The following is a 17,682-nucleotide window of genomic DNA, read 5'->3' on the forward strand; positions in this document are numbered from 1 at the left end:
CGGTAATAGCACAATGTAAAATGAATCATGTCAATATTATATAAAATATATATATTAAGTATATATATAAAGTTTCTGAATGATAGTATAATAAAAACTATAACACAAATTCCCATACCTTTCGGCCATTACAGCCTTCTTCATTGGAATAAATTACAACATTGAAACAACAATTACATTGCTTGGATACATTACGTTATCATAACTACTATGACGTTCATTTGCCGCGTTTTTTACTTTTGTTATATAAATATTTTCATTATCGTTCATACATTGTGGTTCTTAAGTTAGAGTTAAGTTAGAGAACAGAAACGAAAAATTCAGCAATTTTTTCATTCAATTTTTCCATTTGTAAAGGGGCATAACTCTAGAACAGTAAAAGTGACACCACCAAAATTCAAACATGATCTGTGTTTTGTGATAATAAGCATTGTGTATTAGTTTCATAACATTTGGTTGAGGCAAACTAAAGTTAGAGAAAGGAAACCAATTTTGGGACATGCGGCAAACAGACGGACAAGGGTAAGACTTATGCCCCCTCCGCTAAGGCGGGGCATATAAAAATCACAAACCAGTTTTTCATGGGGTTCCTGTTGCTCAGTCTTTAATTTTCTATGTTGTGTTTTGTGTACTATTGTTTGTCTATTGGTCTTTTTCTTTTTTAGCCATGGCGTTGTCTGTTTATTTTAGACATATAAGTGTGAATGTCCCTCTGGTATCTTTCGCCCTTCTTTTACTGTCATAAACAATACTGGAATGTGTCATGATAAAAGAACAAATTACAAAATAAATATTTTATTGTATTAGCAAAGTGCATTCATCAATCAATAACTGGGACATAACGTAACATAACTAATTTTGTAAGAACTAACAATATGTGTGTATTGAATGATTTCAAATGAATAACTTGGGTTAATAATCTTCACACACTCACTTGTTAAATTGGAGCATAGCACATAACACATTTTCTCAAATCTCAAATACAAATATTTTCTTTAAGCTATAATCAGTATTCACTTATCTGTACTGGTTTAATATTCCACTTAATACATATATCTCTGTGTGCATTTAAAATTGCGATTTTTTTTCATTTTTGACTGAAATGTTGATTTTATTTTTTGCAATATTGAGAAAAATCCTGTTATTTAAGTAAAAAGAAATAAAAATTGTGAGATTTAATAATTGCAATTATAATCCTGTTGCATTAATTTTTGAATTTACAGTACTTTTATATTTCAAATGATTATAATTTCATTGATGCTTGCTACAAATGTGAATGTTAAAAACATTAAATATAACTTGATATGCAGACAATTTTTTCGTAAAAGTAAAAACAAAATTCTTTAATATGATATATATTTCCTTCATGGAAATTTCGATTTGAAATCATTACTCTAGTTAGTAAGTTTCTAATTTTGGCACTTAATAGATTCATAAGTTAATATAAGACAGCAACAAATGTTCTAAACACCTTTTAAGATTTTCTGATTTGTGAACTTTAAAAAAAACCAATTATACGCAAGAAGATCAAATTGTTTGAAAAAAAGATTACTTTCTAATATAATATTTCCAGAATGAGTCAACAATGAGAAATCTTCATCTGTGTAAATAATTTTGTTAATTTCAAATACCAATAAAAATAATGTACAGTTGGGTTAAGTTTGTTTAACGCACACATTTCTTATTCAAACATAATATGGATGATTATGCAGAAAATTGAGAAAAAAAAAATAGGTCCAACATCCAGGTATCTAGGGTAAAAAAAATATATAATAAAACTAACTTTCATAGTTTCATTCAGTTCTGTCAATAGCACAGATACGATTTTCAACACATATCTTTAGCAAACATACGACTAGAACAAAAAACAATTTTGTACATTACATTTAATTTTTGCATAGTAAATACATTGATTGGTCTGGATTTCTCTATCAATAAGCACCTAAAAATAAAGCAGTTTAAAAAAAAATAATAAATCAGCTTTTCATTAGAAAAATATCTTGTATCAGAATATTTTCACCAATATCAATTATACAAATTTCAAACTGGAGATTTTTGAATGAACATTTCAAATGTGTACTTTTTATCTCAATACATATATAACATATTTCAGTGAATTGGAAATATTTCAAAACAATTTGATATAAATTCAGAAATTATAGCATGCATTCATTTTTGAAATTTTCTCAGTTTAGACTAAAATGCGATTTCAATTTTTGCGATATCGAGAAAAATCTTGTTTAATTCAAAAGCTCATATATAATGACATGCTGTGAGTATTTCCAGTATCACATAATAAGTAAGCCTTATACATGTTTTCAACACAAAGGTCCTGTGCAGCTTTGTTCGAACTGGTTGAATAAAAAAGTGTTTATTTATCTATTTGTTCTTTCATTTATGGGTAGACTTTACATAGATAAATTCAGCCGTATAAGAAAAGCAAAATGAGAATGTTAAATTTGATGTATGCCTTTTTGTGCTACTTTGTTACATTTGTTGTTTATGTAGTGATATTAAGATGATAACACAATATTGACTGTTGTACCCCTATTTTTGACATTTTTACTCTTTGAGTATGTTTGTTTTGTTCATGCATCGTTGACAATGTAATGGAATTTGATGCGACTGTCATACAAGTGAGAGGTTTAGCTAGCTATAAAACCAGGTTCAATCCACCATTTTCTACATTAGAAAATGCCTGTACCAAGTCAGGAATATGACAGTTGTTATCCATTCGTTTGATGTGTTTGGACTTTTGATTTTGCCTTTTGATTTTTGATTTTCCTTTTTGAATTTTCCTCGGAGTTCAGTATTTTTGTGTTTTTACTTTTTTCTGTGGCAGTTGAAAAAGAAGATTTAAAAATTAAAATTTGTTCTAAGTTATCCTGTATGCATAAAATAGTAATTTTGTGTTCATTTCAAATTTTCAATAGTATGGGGTTTTTTTCCAGAGCAAAATAAAGGGAATTTTGATTATAAGAAACTACATTTTAATACCCGTTTTCATATTTAAAAATTACCATTTATTTTTTAAACAATCTAAATTGTTTCTCCAGTGTTAAAATGAAAAATAAAAAAAAAATATAACATTTAAAAACATTATGTTTCAAAACTTATTCTTCTATATAATAACTGGATGTAAACAAGAAATTTTAAATCTACTTGAAATTAATATGACACCTAACTGTTTTAATAATTATCTACGACTTTCAAAAATTATATTTATCTATGACTTTCAAAAATATTATTCAGGAAATGTGTGTGTTAGTTTTTGCACAATGTAAAATTTGCAAATGGTTTTTAGAATGCAACAGTGTTGATGTGAGGTTCAAACTTATTGTTAATTCACGAATTTTGCACAAGCAAGAAAAAATTAGGGATCAAAATCACATCAGTAACAACTAAAATAAATACACATTTTAACATTAACCAAAACTTTTTGAAAAGATCCCAAAAATTAAAAAAAACAAAACAGTTATCACAGTTTCTCTGTCTTTTAAATTTAAATACTTGTACATATTTGGCCTCAAATATAATTAAACATAATAATCATTGTATATCATTGGTTCAATTGTCCTGTGTGCATTCTTAGTTTCTTAGATTAGTCAAAGCTCTAGTTTACTTTCTGTTGTATAAATTTTTTTATCTTGGAAATCATTTCCAGTTCATGTATTAACTTTAAAAAAAACAATGATAGGTGTGTGGTATTTTTAGTTATTGTGTCTCTTTTCTGAGAGACAAAATAGTGAAAAGTACTAAAAGGCAAAAACCCATGAAAAAAATAGTTTTTTGGGAAAATTCTCACTTATCATAATAAGTGCTGTTTTCAAACATAAATATACCCCCAAAAAATTGTAAAACAGAATTTGTTCAAACATAAATAATCAAACTGCTAATAAGTAAACTTTACACTCAAACTTTGTTCTAGAATTAGATAAAAATGTTGGCTCAATATTTAAAAAGGTACAATACAATAAAATTAAATTAAAATGTACTTTTAACATATACATTGTATATTACTCATGTATGGGACATTTGTTTGATCATACATTGAGGGGGAATAGGAGGGGTCCTGATCCCAAAATCCTGGGCTTAAATTAATGAAATCCTGAGTTCCCAAATCCGAAAAAAAGAATTCCCACATCCCGAAATCCCAAGCTTAAAAACACCCGATCCTGGAGTCCCAATAAGGGTCCTATCCCCCCTCTACATTTGTACTCATATATTTGTTTTTTAATATTCCTTCAAATGACCCCTTTTTCATTAGATTTTATAAGAGACATAATATAACTGTTAATGATTGCTGTTTAAATAATGCAAAAGTATCAAGGTTGATACAAATAATAATGATTTTATTGTATTAATACAATTATTATTTATATAGAGAATATCATATGGCTTTTTCAATATCGCATCCGTATCAACCCGAGACACCAATATAATCCCAAGAGCTCTGCTCGAGGGATTATATTGGTTGAGAGTTGATATGGTGTGTGATATTGAAAAAGCCATATCATATACACTTTATCATATACATATACCTCAAGTAGATGTTTTTATGTATTAACATGACTCATACATATTAGGGATTTGAAAACCTTTGCAACATTGACTGCAATCAATGACGTGACGTCATACAGATTAAAGGTGTGATAAAGCTTTTGCAACCGTGCTGATATTGATACAGCATGCTTGCCAATGATTGTATTACACATACAATTTATCTGTATTTACTACTAAGTATATAATAAACTATATTATTCAAAGACAAGAAATTCATGATTGCACAATGAAAACAAAATTCTTTGAGTGAATCTATCTGAAATTTATAAAAATTCATGAGAAATCATTACAGCTGCCTTTGTAAGAGAAAAAAGGACAGATACCATTACAAAATATATTCTTATTATTGCAGTGGAACAAAAGTAAATATATTCTTATTATTGCAATGGAACAAAAGTGAAGTAAAACATTGATTGTACACCATACAATAGCTTGGTCGGGAAAATAGTGTTGTGTCAAAATTAAGATGACAAACATCAAAATTGTATACATTCCATTTACATTGTATCAAACAAATTATGTACGAAAACAGCAGGCAATAATGTCACATAATCAAACACATTCAAACATTATCAAACATTGTCAAATTTTAAGCATCCCAAAAAAGCAAGAAATTGTCATTACACCATAGAAAGCAATATTAATAACAATCTAATTAAAAACCGATCACTCATCGCTCCTGTTTCTGATATGTCGCGTGGGAGATCTAACGAAACCCGCTTTGAGGTCACATGTGAGTGAACTAAAAGTCATGAATTTATAAAGATATGCAAATGAGTTGACGACCTATTAATAAGCCAATCAAAAAAGTTTATGAATTATTATGACTGACGATTTCGTCGTAAATAAAATGAGTTACATCCCTTTGCCTTACGTTAAACTTCCAAGATCGTGGAAGACTCAATTTCATTGGTCGAAAAAGACACACCTACGAGGTCACTCACATGTGACCTCAAAGTGGGTTTCGTTAGATCTCCCACGCGACATATCAGAAACAGGAGCGATGAGAGATCGGTTTTTAATAAGATTGTATCAATAAATAAAAAAATAAAAATACAAATTTTGAGTTAGAAAATAAGTCACCATGGTAATAATTTAATATTATGCACATTACACATAATAACCAGGGTTCTTGACAATAATTTTAAAGATGAGTCTAAAGAATCATCTATTTTATGAATAGTGAGTCTAGGTACTCACCACCTTTTACCATGACAAGTACAGGAACTTGCCATTTTTGAGGTGAGTCCAGGGACTTGTCATTTTGGCAATGAAGAATCCAATGGTTAGAAGGAAATTTGTTCCTACTATATAATTTAGTATTCCCAATGAAATAATCAAGCAAGGATATGACATCTAATTCAGACTACTTAAAAAAAAATAATATATAAATTGTTGATAAGTGTGCTCTGCTGGTAAATAGTTTTTTTCAATTTTAAGGAACATTTGGACTCCTGCTGAATCCAGATAGATTTTCATGAGTCCAGGATTCATGGACTCATCATAGTGAAAACTCTGATAGCACCAGGATAAGTTCAGAATGTAGAAGATTTTGGGATAAAAAAGATGTTTATGTCTGGTCTTTTGAGAGGAGTTAAAAGTTTCTTTCCATAAATTCACCTTTGACATGTTGTCAAAAATACTTTAAATGTGTGCAAATAACAATTAGTAGATTAATTAGTTATGGGCATACCTTTTCCATATACCTAATTATACATGTAATAGAAAATAAAAAAAGACAATTAAATAGAAAGGGACACAGTCTTTAAATTTTAACCGGAAAAAATATGATCCCTTTCACAAATCACACTCTCTACTCTTGTTAACATAAAAGGGTCAAAGTTATATCCCTATAAGTTTTAAACATCAATAAAACAAACAAAAACTCTTCAATATCATAAACAAATAATACTCAAATAAAAAAAACATTTAAATTTGTTTACACTTTTTAAATCATTGGTTTTTAAATCAAAAGGGACAAGTGTTACAGCTTTTACTTTACATTTTGGAGTCCCAACTTTTTCAACATCCAATCACAAGATTTTTAAACGTTATGTATTACGCAACATATACATTATATATTACATAGGACACTTGAATAAATGTTAGGTACCAGCTCAAAAGCTTCAGATGAAACAATCATTAAATACTAAATAATGTTAATGAATTAGAAAAAATACTCTCAACCTTTAAACAATTTTTAAAATAACCTAAATAATGACCTATCACAGCTATGTTTTCACTCTCATAACTTTTGATAACCTACTCCTGTCATCAAATAGACTCCTTATGAGTAAAACTTGGGTTAAACCTACTGAAATCATGACAAAGGCTTGAACTGCAGATAAAAAGTTTACACGGTTAAAGCTGATTTCTTGGGCATTTCTGTCTCTAGCTTCAAAGTTCCGTAACATTGTCTGCGCTAGTTCTGTCTGGTCCAAATTGGTTTGCACATTGTCTATCAGTTTCTGAAAAATAAGAGTAAAATCTGTACATCATGGCATGATCCTTGTGTGTTATTAAAATTAGTATATTGTTTTTGTTATAGCCTTCATCTCTATGATAAATTACAGGTATATCAACTCTGAAGCCACATGTTTATTCATTCTTAGGTGGGTCTCATTGGGGTCTAAGCGTGACGCCGGATTGCCGATTTTTTGTAAGCGTGACACGTGAAAGTCAAATTATTGTGTTGTGAAAACGGGAAATGAGGTCTTGCGGGACCCGGGAAATGACAAAAAAAATGAGAATTGCTTACGTATATAGTGTAAGCGGGATACGGGAATCTGACAAAACAGTAAGCGGGATCCGGGATCGGAACCCCCTAATTAGACCCCCTCTTAGATCTCTAGATACTAGTATACTATGGATTCATCTATTTTCGTGGGTACCAATTTTCGTGTTTGAGGAAATCTTGCATGTTCAAGGATATGAGAAGTCTTACAAATGAATTACATACTTTTCTGAAAATTTGCATATTTCATTAAAAATCTAGACAGACAAATGTGTTATCTGCCACTTCAAAATCCAAGGAGGAAGACACTACAGACTTCTTAATAATTAGTAATGTGTAGGGCCTAAAATAAAATATTGTTTGTTTCCTCAATCCTGACCGACCCTGCAAAAACAGTCATAAAATTTTATTGTCAAACTAAGTCAAATATCATTTTATTCATTTCCGAGTTTCAGGCTTGCCAGATCAACGGATATTGTTCCAGCTTTTTGGAAAAAATAAAATTATTTCCCTACCTACCTAGGCAGGGTCGGGATTGGGGAAACAAACATTATATTTATTTAGGCCTACTAAGATGTTTATATTTTCTCTGACATTTATTGGTGGGTTTTGTGTTAGTGATGTATATACAAACTCTTCTTAATAAAATAAATGGGGAATGTGTCCATTGGGGCACAGATGATTACCTAATTTGCATATAACCTTATAAAGGGACATTACTCAAGAAAGGTAAAAATGATTCTTCACAATTTTGTACTTGATTTGAGTTTTGTGATAATAAGCATATGCATTATGTATAAGTTTCATAACATTTCGTTCAGGTAAACTGAAGTAAGAGAACGGTAACCAATTTCAAGAAGTATGGAAAAACGTACAAACTGACAAGGACAAAACTAAAACCCCTCCTTTATGACAAGGACATATAAAATTCAGACATTTAAATACCTGAAAATCGTCCACAGTCATATCAATCAATGTTCCAAGTTCTTCTTTGGCATTTTTCCAATTTGTTGTGTTTTCGTCATCATTTTCATCTGATAGTATTTCAAAGAACACCAACTTTGAGGAAAATCTACTGAATGTGTTGTCAAAGCACAGCTGGTAATCACCTTCTATTTCAGCTGTGAACCTGTAAAATAAATTGCATACTGTATTAAAATTCAGAAATTATTGCGATGTTTTTATTTTTGCGCAAAATGCGTCAGGGTTATTATTATAATTGCAAAATATTAAAACTCATATTTTGAAATTTTTTATATAAATGAAACATGATTTTTCTCAATATTGCATAAATTAAAATCGCATTTTAGTCTAAAATGATAAAATCGCAATAATAAATGAACTCTTTTTTAATTTACCGATTGAAAATTCAGAAATTTTATCATTGTCAATAATGGGACAAGGTGTGTATTGCAATAATAAAAACTCGCATTCAGATATCTGATACATAAATCAGTATGCTGCTTTTTCGTGAAATTGCGATAATAAGTCTTATATTTTTGTCCATTCTTCAAAAATTCCATTAATAATTGCATGCAACAATTTCATTAACTTACAAAATATATGTCTATGTATTTTGGACTCTTGTGGACAGTTACCTCAACTTTAACCATAACCCAATCTCCTTATTTGTAAACTTAATATGATGTACCCAGATTGCCCTTAAAGTTAAAACATTTTTTTTTCTACAGGTAATTGGTGTGTTAATTGCTTTGATTGATTGTTTTTGTTTAACAAAAGTGTCATACAAATAACAATAGTTTAAAAACATTAAGAATGTGATTAAAACATTCAGCTGATTTTTTCAGAGTTATCTTCCTGTAGTGTTATCTACCTTTTTCATTTTTTTAGTGTCATTGACATACACCTATACCTCACATATCTTTTTTAATTCATATTCAGGGATCTTACTTGTGGGCTGCATCAGATTTACCAGATTCTGTTAACAAAACTCTGCCATCAGGTGCCTGGAGAAAGAAGTTTATATCCATGTCACCGCCATCAATAACCTGAAAAATCCCAAACATATCATTAATATAAATTACAAAATAAACTGTTAGTTATGTATAAAGTTAGGCTTAATAGAAAAGTATATATGTGTGTTTACTGTAACATGGTAGCATGCTGGAATAAAGGGTAAGTAGGTAGGTAGGAAATTATTTTTATTCTTAATATTACTATTTCCATTAAGTCTATGGGATCAACATTATGACTTAAAGTGCTTAATAAAAAAAAATCAGGGTACTCACACTGAGGACTTAATTCAATTCCCTTAGCCCTATTGGAGAAGAGAAGTTTTTTCTATGCAGTGATGTTTTTAAATGCAAAAATGGTAGGCAAGGGAGATAAGTACAAATTTTGTTAGGAAATGAAAGTTGATCATATATAAATTATTAACCTAAAAAACACTATCCTAATTATAATTTTTCTTTAATTCTAGCTAGGTTGCATTAAAATATCAACTTTCGAAGGTCTGTACCTTGAAAAAGTTTACCATGTTTACTGTTGTTGCTCACCATGCTCAAAAGGATATTAAATTAACATGGCAAATATTTTTCCCCATATGAAAATACATTTGTACTTTATTCATTTGAGTGTGAGTGCTGTTTATTTATAAAATGGCTACACAATCTTGAAGTTTAAAGAAAAGTTGTGTCATCATATGTTATATATCAGTCTGTCCAATACATTTTTGAATCTACAGGCCCTACAGTCACATGACAGTGTGTCAATATCTTCTCATTTAATTAAACCTTCCTGGTCATTTTTCTGACCAGACATGGCTGCATACATGTACTTACACATTTTACAAAACCAAATGGACTGGTCAAGAAAAACTGTTTAATATCAATGGGTATATCGTGTATATCAGTGTCCATTATAAACTTATGAATCAACAGGCCGGAAAATGAATGTTACAAAAATTTTATATGTAGATTCTATTGGCTAGAGATGAATTGACATGCTGAAAGAATTTTTACAATCAATAATCTGATACACTGTTCACCAATCTTTGTCCTCATTTAGATTTAGAGGGTCTCACCAATTAGCGACAAGAAGCATCAAGAAGCGACAAGAAGAATAATTTTAGCGACAAGAAAACATTTTTTTTTATTAAATTTAAAGAAATATGCATTCAATTTTTTTTAATATACGGTCAGAAATATATTGATATTTTTTTTATCATATTGATAGTTGAAGAAATTAAACATTTGTGAGGACTAGAAAGGGATTGTGGAGTTTTTATTATTACATTGATAGATGAAGAAATTAAACATTTTGAAAGAATACGACTGAAATGCTGACAATTTACTTTATACAAAACATAAAAGTTAAATGGCTTCAGTCAGCTTGGTAAAGCAAATGAGATGCACATGAAATGGAAATAAAAACAAATATTTTTCATCTTTCCTTTGAAGGATTTATTGAAACAAAAACATGAAATATTATTTCCTTTCTACCAGTACAATTCATTGTTCTTAAAAACTCAAGATTGTCATTAACTTCCTTTAACCTTCAATCAATATGCATAAACATGATAAATATCGTTAAGTCATTTAAGCGAGGCAATACTCAAAATAAAATGATAAAAAATGATAAAAAATATTCACATTTTAATTGTGTTTTCCTCTTGTTTGTTTTCAGTTCTTTGTCTTTCACAATTTGTGTCTGTATTTTCCTGGACAATGATGCACAAATAATGCATTTTTCAAGTTTATTATATATTGTTAAAAAACAAATTATAAGATAAATATATTATTGTTCTAAATCACAAGGAGAAGTAATATCATAATACGACAGGGTAAACGTAATACTTCTTGTTATACATAATAAATGATAAAATAGCATGTAAATAAATGTTTCAATTTTTTTTCTATCAATATTAACTTTCTTGATGCTAAAATTGTTTTCTTTCGCATATTCTTTTAATGTCTATTTGGAATAAGTAATTTAAATTAAAACAAATATATTTTCTTGTCGCTCAATAGTTTCTTGTTGCTTCTTGTCGCTAAAATAATTCTTAGTCGCTTCTTGCATGTCTTGTCGCTAATTAGTGAGACCGGATTTAGAGGTATTTGAGTTGCAATATTATAAAACCAGGGGTTCAATTTGATAACAGAACTTTCACCAGAAAGACTTCAAGGTTATAGTCGACATTAGTATGATTACTAACCTACTGACAAATTCAATAAAAATTAATCCATTGGCTTATTGATCACATGTTTGCGCTATAAAATGTTGTTAACAAGCTTCTTTCAATAGTTTATTGTTTTATGGATATTAATCAAATAAAGGAGAGCATAAAAATCCATCAAAAGTTAAATCAACTTTAATTATTAATTTCTCCTGATTGATAGAATCAGAATGGCATGAACCCATGTATATCCTGTTTGTAAAAAAATATATTCTGATAAGATTTGACCAACCATTGTCTTTGAAAATATAGGAGTGTTACCACTCATTTTAAAGCTTAGAGAACAAAGCAGTGATATTACACAAATAATACAAACCATCCAATATGAGTTTGATTATTTTTGGCCAAAATGTTTGAAAGGGAGATTTTTTTCTGTATAAATTTCACCTGATATTCCACTTCAAACTCAATATTTCTCGTCTTGATGGTTTCAAAAAAACAAGACTGATGTCCTGCAGGAATATCAACTGTGAAATCATTGTCCATGCCTATTGCAATGTCTGCAAGGCATAGAAATAACAAAATTTTAGGAAGAATTTGTATATTCATTTTAGTTTTAAGACACCTGTCACCAAACCGGAAGTTTGCGTGTTATTTTCACTGCTGAAAAGATGCGAAACAGTTATGATAAACTATTGAGAAAAGAATCGATACAAGTGTTTCAAATAAAAAGAAAAAAAATATTTTGCATGATTTTCAAATCAAAAGTGAAATTGTATACAAGTATGAAATAAATCAACAGTAAAGTCTCGTGACAATTTACATCTGATTTGCATATACGAGACTTGTGTTTCAATATAGTCCTAGTACAAAAGCACATTTCGGCTTACTGATAACTGAAACAAAGCTTTAATTTCGGTTTCATAGTTCAAAAACATTTTTACAATTAATTTATCCTATTGCGTTGATTTTTTTCACAATGCATAGTGAATTTCATTCAGAAAACTGCGTAGGAATTCATTTTGATGTCATCAAGTTATGCGGCTGGCATCAATGTATCCGAAATCATGTCAAATTATGCAGGTGTGATAATTCCAAAATACAGCTTGGAACGTTTCATGCAGTTCGATTTTGAAGACGGATAGGGTCCAGGTTATCGAAATGAGTTGTTCAATAGTTAAATTTTGACTTTAGATTATTTAAAAATGTGTACCGAACATGTCAGTTGATGAATTAGCATTGTTTTGATATTTTACAGAACATTTTGGAAGATTCTTAAAATTATAAAGTTTTGAAACTTTTCAATAACAACAACTTTAAGAAATATGTCGTTTTATGATTCAAGAGTAAATATAAATGACGCAGAAGAAATATCTATGTCTTATTTCACGTTCGAAGACGGGGAGAGCTTTGGTGACAGTTTGACAGAACCCACAGCTGATGCAGAAACACCGGACCTGGAGGCGGAGCCTGATGGATGTGACCAACAGAGCACGGATGACCACACCTACAATCAAGCACCCCTCAGTTATGAGCTTCAGCAGGGTCTTAGACTTCTTAAAGAATTAATGTCAGATTCCAACAAATCTGTCAACTGGCACTTTCTTGAGCCTGTTGATGACAGTCACCCAGAAACAGCTGATTATTATGGAAAAATTAAAAAGCCTATCTGGCTGGGAAAAAGTTAGTAAAGTTGAAAGTCTTAACTAAATAATAATTTTCACATTCTTAGGCCATTGTGACCACACTCACTTAAATATTAGAAATTGTATTGGTATCAGGTCCTTCCAACCTTTAACCAATCTGGACGATCTAGTAAGATGGTCCAAGCTGAAGTTGATGGGCCCAGGGGCGAATTCAGACGGTTGTGTGGCAAGTATGCGCTACCCCTTCAAATGTGCAAAGCTTGAGATATCCTCAGTTTAGAATAGAAAAGGGTATTTCAATAATTTAATCTAAAAAAAACTCTGCTTCCACCACCTCTCCCACCCCCTTCTTCTGTGCACCCTACCCCCATCCCAATCCAACTCAATTCCTGGATTTTCCCCTGTTCCCATAATAAGATAATGAATAATAGCTAAAATTCAGGGATTGTTGTACAGGATTCAACTCAAGGTTTTTGCACATGAAAATTTATATTAAATTCACTTATAACATGTATAATGAAGGAAACAATTTAGGAAAAAACAATTATGTTCGATGACAGCAGGTCAAAATGTCAAATGAGTATTGATAGCAACAGATTTTAACACAATTAAATATTACTGTTACATGTACATTTGTTGCAATGCATTACATACAATGACATAGTATTTCGTGAAATAAACATAGTTATTTAACTCCACTAACGTCATCCAACAATTGGGGTTGTCAAGATGCAGATAACCTAAGATCAATACAAATTGTGAATGCGTAGAAAAAGATAATGTTTCTTACATTTTCTACTTTAATTCCATAAAAGAGCCATTTCATGATTTGCCAATGTAATAAAAAGAATAACTAATTAAAGAATTCAAATGTCGACAAATATTCAACTCATGACAGAACAACACTGATAATTTTCCCATGAGATACACACATTCGTGAATTAATGTTTGTATGGCCACTCGTTGAATATTTTTCTTTGTTTTAATTCTTTGATTGCTTATTCCATATATACACACTATAGTCAGCTGTTAGAGTCCTAGATATGAAAAAAATGTACAACAACAGTGGTGTATCTAGGTGGTTCCCTCTTTTTATTTACGACCAATGCATTTGAATGAGGACATATAGTCGGAACCTCCTTTATCTTGGGTTAGGAACCCCCCTTTTATAAATTGTTGGATCTGCCCCTGAACAATTCAATGTGGCTATGTTTAGGCCAAATTAAAAAATATATATATGCCATATGGTTCCAGTTACCAGACCGACCCTACATGCCCTAGTTTAAACCTCTTGACCCTAGAACTTTTTTTTTCTTTTCTGAAAAATAAATTTTCAAACCATCAAATTTGAGGATTGTGAATTAAAATAATTAAATTCATAGATACCTGTCATCTGTTATGACTAAAATGCAAGAATTCGTAACACTATGCAACAAAATTCACTAAAATGACATTATTATACAACCAAACATATTATATATATATATATTATATGTAAAATGATCAACATCCGGTAATGGCATGCACAATACCGAAAACAATTTCGGTAAACACAATATTTTTCCAAGAGTTTGACAATCCAAAGTCAAAACTTTTGAAAAAGAAAAATTTTGCCGACCTACCGTCCCTATTTTTGAAAAGTATGTAACTGGAACCACACATATATTTTTATTTGCCTTATTACAAAAAATGTAGTATACAACTGTATTTGCAAATAAACTATTTCAATTTTGACAAACTAAAATAGTATACTTTTCTTTGTTTTTTTATGGGAGATAACTATGGAGTTCAGACTGTTCTTGGAAAGTTGTGTCAGAGTTGTCTCCCATTGCATGTCTATTATAACTGTTTGTGCAGTATGACAAACAAATGTAGCAGTTGTACTGATTAATTTGGGAAGATATATACTAAAATATTGTTATTGTGTTTAAACAAGTAATACCTAATTAATATTCTTTCTTGTATACTTGTAGCAAAATAATTAATGTCAGTATAAGTACAAATTTAATTGAATTTGTCTTTTTCAGTGAAAGAAAAGTTTGACAACAGAGAGTATGGATCTATTACTCAGTTTGTTGGAGATTTTCGTCAGATGTTGGAAAACTGTTACAGATTCAATGGACCAGATCATTTTGTCTCTAAAAGGGCACAGAAGCTAGAAACGATGATGGAACAGAAATTAAATTTGTTGTCTCGGTAAAATATTTAATGATAAAGTCTGCTATGTGTGTAAGCCTCAAATCTATGTCCGGCCTCAAATCTATGTCCTTTCCTCAAATCTATGTCCTTTTTAATATTGCGTCATAGACGTTCCAACTCTATGTCCTGTATTGTCTCACATCTATGTCCTTTATTTACTCAAATCTATGTCTATTTTTGACCCAAATCTATGTCCTTTCAGTGACGTAAAACATAACAAAACGTCACCAAGTAAACAATGGAAAGTTAACAGGTGTAAGTACGGCCTTTAACATGGAGCATTAACTCACACCGAACAAACATTGAAGAAGTGGTTTATATGACAAAAGCAAGGTTAACATTTTATATATTAATACACATGGTTTAAAATTGCTTGATGTTTTGTTTTTTAAACTGGAGGAAAATCTGTTATGAAAAGTGGACTGATGGAATATTTTTAAAAACGTCAACTAGAGATTTATCCTCTTGAAATGTTTTCTGACAATTATCGGGATATCTTTACTTACTACTACTATTGGGGAATATTTATAATCCAAAACAAATCCAGCCATGAACAAAGGGACTGCAGTATTTACATCTGGTTTCTGGAGAAAAGGAATGTGCCAAAACATAAAGAATGATTCTTTTCGGTGAAATATTTTCGTTATTAAAGACATTATTACAAGTTTTACATTTGAACTAAATAGATATCAGCTAAGAACAAACAATTGATATATGTTCTATTGTGATTCACAAATATTTCAAATATAAAGAACGTTTTATTTTTGTATCAATGTAGAATGATTTTTTGATACTAGTATTAAAGGAAAAACATAGATAAAGTGGTATAAATGTCAATGAAACAGCGATATAAACAAATTCATAAGACAAAACGAAGTACGTCGAAGTTGCAAACACATGTTCATTCTTTGCTGTCTTTTAGTAAAATAAATATGTGTAGTTTCATTCTTAAAGACGGCATACAATAATAGCCCACGCATGTAAAGATTTTAATCACACACATGGAAAAATGACTTATAAAACAAAAAGCATATAAGACCGTACTTGAAACAATATTATAAATACCAGCTAAATAATTTAGCCGGATTTTCTTAAACGCATACTAAACTTCAGCTCTTGCACATACATGGAGAACACACACCAACTTAATATTGAATTATGGGAAATTACTTAATAAAATAAAAAAAAACCTATAAGGCCGAACTTATTGGACGGGCATAAAGTTGCGCATGGCGAAACAAATTCGAAAAAACATTACACAGATTTGAGACCTTATCTTTTTATCGGACACAGATTTGCGAATGACGTCACGATTGAAAATCGGACACAGATTTGAGGCCGAATCTATTTTACGGACATAGATTAGCGATTGACGTCACGATGGGCCATAGATTTGATAAACGGACACAGATTTGAGGTCGTACACAGATCTGAGGTTTACATATGTCTTGTGTTTATTTGGTTCAATACAATGTAAGAATTTTTTTCTGGAAATTTATATCTAAAACCTAAAAACAATATGTTAAGGCCTAAAAAAAATAATGTTGTGTTTGCGATCACCCCCTTGAAATTTTGAAGGGACTTTGTAGGTATTTTTTTTTTTTTTTTATTTATAGTTATATAAAACTCAATTTCCAGTTACCAGACAAAAGTTTGGGATTTAATAGAAAGAGATTGATTACCCACTTTAAAAATCTCCCCGAGATAACTTTTAGTTTACCCCTTTTAAAATCCCCCTGAAATAACTTTTAGTTTACCCCCTTTTAAAATACCCCTGGAAAAAAAACTAAGCCCAAACCTAAAAAAAATTTGGGCAGCACTTCCCCATGGAAATTAGCTTTTTAACCCAATTCCCCTATTTCAGGACCAAAAGTTTGGGATTGTCAGAGAAAGAAGTTGAGAAGATGTGGGGCAGATTCATTTATAGGAACATGAACCAATTGAAACATCATCCCAAACTTACAGATAGACAAATATATTATATACACTGTACCTGGCAGGACACTTTCTTTTGGCAAAGCATCTGTGGCTTTTCATCAGAATGTCTAAAGCGTTGATTGGCTGACCAGTTTCAGATGGATTAATATCAGGTTCATTTTGAAGAAGGGTCTGGCATGAAAATTTGATAAATTTAATTCCAAAAGATTGCATTGTTCCAACAGTTGTGTTATTGTCATCAATCTCGGTCCAGTCATTTTTGCCGGTGGCCGAGCACAAAATTTGTGTTTTGTATTTTTTTTTATCGATGTTAGACATTGAATGAATTTCATTGCTAATGTCAAAAAAGGTGTTACTTTCTGTAAAATTTAGAAATATTTTTTTCTCCGCGAAATGGTCCGCGTTGAACATTGAATAGGACGCGTTGTGTTACCATGCTCAAACACTGACAAACGAAAATAACTACT

General features: G+C 30.4%; 2 protein-coding genes across 2 annotated transcripts in view; one reads left to right on the top strand and one right to left on the bottom strand.

The window, feature by feature from the left end:
• Window positions 1-779: 779 nt before the first annotated feature.
• Window positions 780-12,092, bottom strand: LOC143083492 (transmembrane emp24 domain-containing protein 5-like). Its single transcript, XM_076259751.1, has 4 exons — window positions 11,880-12,092; window positions 9,209-9,306; window positions 8,243-8,426; window positions 780-7,031 (listed from the first exon to the last, which is right to left on the bottom strand). The coding sequence occupies exons 1-4, from the start codon at window positions 12,039-12,041 to the stop codon at window positions 6,795-6,797; spliced, it is 681 nt and encodes a 226-aa protein (XP_076115866.1). The 5' UTR covers window positions 12,042-12,092; the 3' UTR covers window positions 780-6,794.
• A 361-nt stretch (window positions 12,093-12,453) lies between these two features.
• Window positions 12,454-17,682, top strand: part of LOC143083493 (uncharacterized) — a 36,293-nt gene continuing 31,064 nt past the window's right edge. The window contains exons 1-2 of the mRNA XM_076259752.1: window positions 12,454-13,115; window positions 15,106-15,274. Of these exons, the coding sequence (XP_076115867.1) occupies window positions 12,758-13,115; window positions 15,106-15,274 (527 nt within the window). The 5' untranslated portion in view covers window positions 12,454-12,757. The remainder of the gene's footprint in view (window positions 13,116-15,105; window positions 15,275-17,682) is intronic.

Source organism: Mytilus galloprovincialis, chromosome 7, assembly GCF_965363235.1.
Source record: "Mytilus galloprovincialis chromosome 7, xbMytGall1.hap1.1, whole genome shotgun sequence".
Lineage (NCBI taxonomy): Eukaryota > Metazoa > Mollusca > Bivalvia > Mytilida > Mytilidae > Mytilus > Mytilus galloprovincialis.